The sequence below is a fragment of the Cupressus sempervirens genome, chromosome 10 (genome assembly GCF_028749045.1).
Source record: "Cupressus sempervirens isolate cs-2001-9-10 chromosome 10, ASM2874904v1, whole genome shotgun sequence".
NCBI lineage: Eukaryota > Viridiplantae > Streptophyta > Pinopsida > Cupressales > Cupressaceae > Cupressus > Cupressus sempervirens.
Window position 1 is genome coordinate 372,735,194 of NC_143127.1, and position 6,580 is coordinate 372,741,773.

The window sequence follows — 6,580 nt, forward strand, 5'->3', positions numbered from 1 at the left end:
ATCGCAGAGGACTTCCCAGGTGGCAGAACAAAAAGAAGCAATTGGCCCACATGGGCTAGTTGGCTTGTGAAATTAGGTTGACCTCGCTAATCGTGCTGATTCATGAACCAAGAAACGAAGGTAATCAATTTTGTTGCGCGATTTGATCTTCATGATCAATCCCAACCTACCCGAAATGAATGCAAAATGAGGAAGAACACTCCACCATCTCAGTCGATCCATCTACCTAGTTAGAACATCGATGGCACCGTTTTTAGTCCTCTCAGAACACCTATTGCAAAAAGATCAAATTTTCTTCAGATTCCCATGATTGTCCTCCACAGGACTTAATGGTAGGTAGCTGCAAGGTCACTTCAGCTGGAAAAGATCTCAGTTACGCCTGAACTATAAAGGCAGATTTTTTAGTTTGGTTAGGGGGGACCTTCTCTCTAATTTTCCTCTGCTATTGCTCTACAATTCTAGTGTGAATTCCCCTGTGCCTCTCAACTGTTTGATTCTCCACTTATCTCCTTTAGCCATTGGTATTAAAGTGTGAGAATTCTTTGCCTATGCCATTGTTTTGTGGAAATCTATAATCTGCATGACTGTATCTTTGTTGGCCTGTGAATGATATATAAGCAAACTTATTCCTTATGTCATTCATCTTGGTTTTTTTTTATCTATATGTTGTTATTTGGTTAAAGCAAGTCTGGATGTGTATATCCTTAGTTTCCTTCTAGTTCAGTAGCACATGTATGGGCAGAGAATTGGTCCAAACACTCTATTTTGGTGCATCACCTCCTTAGATTAGGCTAGGTAGATTTGGCTTTCATGCTCTTCTTCTCCCTTTTCCTCTCCAAGAAGTAGATAGGTGTGCCCTGATAGTAAGAGGAAGCCGGCCTTCTCCGGAGACTCAACCTCACAGTTCAAGTCCCACAGCTTGGAGGTTGTTTCCATGTTTCACTAGGTTGTCCTCGTGCATAGTCCTTGGACAAGGGTGCAAACCTAAGTGACAACAAGTACCATGAATATAACATGGTAGATAAAGGGACTTTGGGCATCTGCCTTGCAAACCATTGCAAGGACATCATCAGGAGTCTTGCCCAAAAAGGGCTTTTACAGAGCCATTGTAGTGCATTTCAAGCAAATTAGTGTATCCATGACTAAGATTCAAGAAACTCTGCAAACTGCAACTGCAAACCAAATTCAAATTAAAGAATATGAGAAATGATAATGAAAGAGGAATTGAAGAGGCTATTTAATGGAAGTTACATTTAATTCTTTGACGTTTGAAATCTTTCATATGTTATTTTTTTGTATTCCTATTAGTTTTCAAGTGTGTGAAACACCAAAATCTACTAGCATTAATGTTAGACAGTCGATAGTGCCTGATATTGAGTAATGATTTGCATGTAAACCTTTCCACATGTCTCCATTATGGAGAATTACATGCAACTCTAGGTCTTTTCAAGTGAGTGGTCCCCAAATGCATCTTCTATCGTTGATCTCTAACTAATCAACGGTCAATAAAACTATTGTATTTACTATTAACAATATAAAAGTGACGGTAGTTGACTTGGTAATAGTGACACTGACATAATGATGCTACGGCATTATTAATAACACACCTAAGATAGTACACAAGTTGAAACTTGAAGTGACTACTCAGTAGTCACTATAGTCACTAGCTAATACATGTGCGAATTTGTTTTCAAATTAAACAATTTTTCAGTTTACCACTGAAGATTAGCCAAGACCATTATTATTTAGTTTCCTACAAAACAAGTAATTTGCCTCTGATATTATTAATTCATTTTTGGAAAAGGAAAAAATAGCGATCATTTATTTATCCGTCAGAAAAAAAAACATTAATTTGTCACATTTAAAATGATTTTTGCTAGGGCAAGAAAAAAATCACCAACATATAATATTTTATTTCCCTATATGGAACCAAAAAAATCACCCTCTACATTAAAATTTTCTTGCCCACAAAATGTTGGATTTGCCGGCATTTTAGGCCTTTTTTTCAAGAGGGGTTTCTTGAAGTTATCATTGGTTAGAATTTAATCTTTAATAAAAGTTATTAAAGTTCCAAAACAAACAGTTTTGAGAGAAACCACCACTCCCAAATAATAAATAGCTAGCAAAAAGAAATCAACACCAACTAAAAAATGAGTCTAACAAACTAACACTATATTAGAGCACAAAAAAGAAGTCATGGCGGCAAGACAAAAAAAACTAGCACAGAAAATAGATATATATGAAACATTTCTAATAATATTCAATCATTATAATTACATATAGGTTATAACTTTAAATAAAACTCGTAAATAGAAAATTGATATGCTTTCATAGAATATTAGTCTATAGGACTTATGTAAAAATGTAGTTTAAAATTTACAAGCGTATCAATCTTTTTTTCAAAATGATATAATGTAATTAAAAATAAAATTATTTTAAATAACACAAATTTATAACAACCTTCAAATTATCTTACATCATTCAAACATTACATTATTCATATTCTATGGTATCCGTGCAATATAAATATATACATTGTTAAGAACTACACTTTAAGAAGTGCCACATAGTGACATGTACTTTCCTTTTCCTTATTGTATTTGTCAATATCAAATACAAATTATAATTTTATAAAATAAATTTAATTTAATAAAGGAAAAAAAATTATAATTCATAAATTCTTAAGTATAATTATAAATGAATATATAGAATACTATAAAAAATCATTATATTCACATTACTTCATTGGTTAACTACAAGTTCATGTGTACTATTTCACTTATATATACTCATAAAATAATCTTTACAAGGTAAAAAAAATTGACCGTGTTACTAAATTTATTAAGTATCAAATGTTTGTTGTAGTATTTAACTTTTTGAAATTAACCAAAACATTTTGAGAGAAACTAAAATTTGTATTAACCTTCAATCTAGCTCAAAATATTGCATTATGGAGACCCTCCAAAAAAAGGGCTCCTATAACACAAAATAAGTTCACCCAATCATATGATTTGTATGAAATATTAAATTTGTAAATGAATAAATAAACTTTAGGAAAAAATAAATTATTCAAAAATTAGTACTTGTGATTGATAGGTACATTTTGAACTAATTCAATAATTGTGCAAACTGAATACAACAATACATTACCTACAGCAAGTACAATAAACCATATAAAAACATGTGTGTGTGTGTGTGTGTGTGTGTGTGTACATATACATACATACATACATACATACATACATATACATATACATATACATATACATATATATATATAAATGTATGTATGTGTGTGTGTGCGTGTGTGTGTGTGCACATATACATACATATATACATACATACATACATATATATATGTATGCATGTATGTATGTATGTATAATTCAATCCCATTACATAGAAACTAGTATGAGAGAAATCTATATCATTCAAATTTTTTAAAGAGGCATGATAAGGTTTCATGTGGTCTTAGTTTTTATAAATAAAAGTAAACAAATATAAGATATGAGCTCCATAACCTTTCATTTCATATTTAAATATAATAAGAAATAAATTTAAAATTGTGAATGAAGTATATCCTTCAACTATTGAAGATGGTGTAATTGAACTTATAGTCTAATGAGTCAAATCTAATGAACTAGAGTATTAAGCACAAACATCTTTCCTTTCGATCATCATTATTTTTAGAGAAAAATATATTGAAGTTTAAAACATGTGTATAAGTATTTTCTCTATTTTATGACATTCAAATTTCAAATGATTTATTTGGATGAGATTTTATTTAACTACTTAGAAGTAATCTTGCTTTACTCTTCTTCTTTCTAATGACTTAATTTAGTGTTATATTATATTTTATGCTAATTCATTTGAACCACACATAATGATAAGTTTTTGTTTGAATATATTTTGATATTTTTAAGTTTCCAATATATGCTTGACAAGTTTCAAAATGTGAGCATAGTCTCTCAAAAGAAATTTCCATATATAAATTATTATATTGTAATTTAATTAATTAAAAATATATATATTCAACTGAATTCAATCCAACAACTAAACAAAAATAAAACTTATATAAACAAGAAAAAAAAAAAAAAAAAAAAAACTAAACTCATAAAACTCAATTAAGCAACATGCAAAAAATACATTCTATACCAAAAATATCAACAACAAAAATTATAACTTTTAAAATTATATATTATTTCTATATACTAAACTCAACCCAACAATTATATGAAAAAACACTCTTTATTAATTAGGTCAACAACATAATTAACTTTTTAGTTTATATAAATTACATTCTATATACCAAATTCAACCAAAAAAAATTATTAATTGATTTAATAACATTAACCGTGATCAAAAATTGGACAACATTTTTTACAATACAGATCAACTAAACTCTATCTAACAGCTATAGAAAAACACATTCTGTATCAACAAAAACAACAATAAAACTTAACTTTAGAAATGCAACTGATACAATAATACTAAATGTGATTATACCTAAAATACAGTAATACAACATTTACTACCAAACATTTACAATAATACAATATTTACACCCAAACAACATGGTTACATATAACTAAGGTCTATTTTAATAAAATAAAATATCCTTCAATGCATCATATTTTTCATAACAGATTGCTAAACAAGAATGTTGTGCAGCATCATGGACGAATATTAATCGATCCTCATTGTTGCTGGCCATCTTTAAGCATCATACACTAAGGATGTTTAAGCGATGGACTTTATGTCAGTGAGAAATAAATTCAAGTTATTGCAAGACGAACCCCTGTCCTTCATTGCATCCCTTGCAATTCTCTTCAATTTGCTTGCTGCTTCTCTGATCTCCAGGCCTTGCTCCGACCCTAGTAAACTTTCTACACATTTCACAAATTCCCCTTTCTCTATAATCCCTTGGCTATTCGCATTCAAAGTCAAACCCAATTTCCACACATCCACAACATACGTTCGGTTGAGAAACTGATCTGCAAAATAAGGCCAACAAAGCATGGGCACGCCCATGGCGATGCTTTCCTGCACAGAGTTCCATCCACAATGTGTGACGAAACAAGCTATCGAAGAATGAGATAACACCTCTACCTGTGGCGCCCATGAAACTATGCATCCCCTAATATCCCTCACTCGCTCCATGAAACCAGCAGGTAAAATAGCTTCGCTTCCATTCATTAAATCGGAACGCAAAACCCACAGAAAAGGTCTCCCGGTGGCCTCCAGTCCCAGAGCAAGCTCTTCCAATTGCTTTTCATTCAAAACTGTAATACTTCCAAAAGATATGTAGATCACGGAGTGTGTAGACTGTTTATCTAACCACTGTAAGCATTCTATCTCATTTTTCCATAAGCTTGGGAGGATCTTCGAGCTCGTTCTGCTATGGAGTAACTCGGAAGGAATTAGAGGTCCAATTGGATACACTCCCACTTCTTTGGACAACTCTTCGACTACTGGAGCTTCGATCTCAGAGAAAGAATTGAAGAGGACCCATTTGATTTGATTGATCTCCTCTGCCATGCGAATCCCTTTCCAAAATATGTATTCGCCTCCCCACAACCACGGAAGATCTCTGGAGTGCAGCAGCGGCATGGAGGAAAGAAAGTTTACAGTTTTGTCTTCCTTCAGAATTCCTAGTTCAAACAAAACCCACAGGATGAAGAAACTTTTCAAAGTGTAAAACGAAATCAAAATGGAGTGAAAGAGTATGATTATATCTTGCCATCGGAAGGGAGAGTGCCAAGCGAGACCAGAGCGGCACTAGAGTGGTAAATGGCGAAGAATGAAACGAGAGCAGTGTGGAAAGCAGCGAGCGGAATGTCATGGAGCGTAGCTACTGAGTGTAAGCCAAAGCACATCCATGCGTCTGCAATTATACAGGTCACCTTCTTTTCTTCTTCCCCGGCGTTTATTTCCTGAATGAGTTTATCAATGACAGAAGGCCCCATGCCCTTTTCCACCTCTTCCATACCATTTTCAATACCTTCGAGACTATCCATAGCTGGGAATTCAAAGGGAACGGATATCATTCGGATGCAATCATGCATATAATCCGTAGTGTTGGCTTTCAGTTTGCGATTGTGATTGCTGTCGGAGTTGAGGAAAGTGACAAGGAATCCATTTGAGACGAGCTTCCAGGCGAGTTGCATCATGGGATTAATGTGGCCCTGTAATGGAAAAGGAATAAGAAAAGCGTGAGAAACCATGGCTCAGCTTCTCTACACCCTGTTCAGAGTAACAAAGATGTAATGTTCTTCATAGTAAAGATTCCATGTTTGTGTGAAAAATCAAACTATTGCAGTCACTGATTATTAATCTCCTATCACAAATGATTATTAAACTGCTGAAAATAAATTCCCAGCTAATATCGAAAAATAACACAACTGCAACTTCACTTAAAATACGGAAAAAAATGCGCAACAGAATCAACACAATATTTTCGGACAAATTGTCTCTGGAAAAACTCCTAAGGAAAAACCAGTTCTACAGATGATAAATTATATTAAACTTCAGCAAATCAAGAGATACAAAATTCCTTGCCTCACACTGGCAGAACTCCGAC

General features: G+C 32.9%; 1 protein-coding gene across 1 annotated transcript; it reads right to left on the reverse strand.

Moving 5' to 3' along the window:
- Positions 1 to 4,740: 4,740 nt before the first annotated feature.
- LOC149534229 (linamarin synthase 1-like) lies at positions 4,741 to 6,224 on the reverse strand. Its single transcript, XM_089805992.1, has 2 exons — positions 5,741 to 6,224; positions 4,741 to 5,651 (listed from the first exon to the last, which is right to left on the reverse strand). The coding sequence occupies exons 1-2, from the start codon at positions 6,222 to 6,224 to the stop codon at positions 4,741 to 4,743; spliced, it is 1,395 nt and encodes a 464-aa protein (XP_089662118.1).
- Between the last annotated feature and the right edge of the window lie 356 nt (positions 6,225 to 6,580).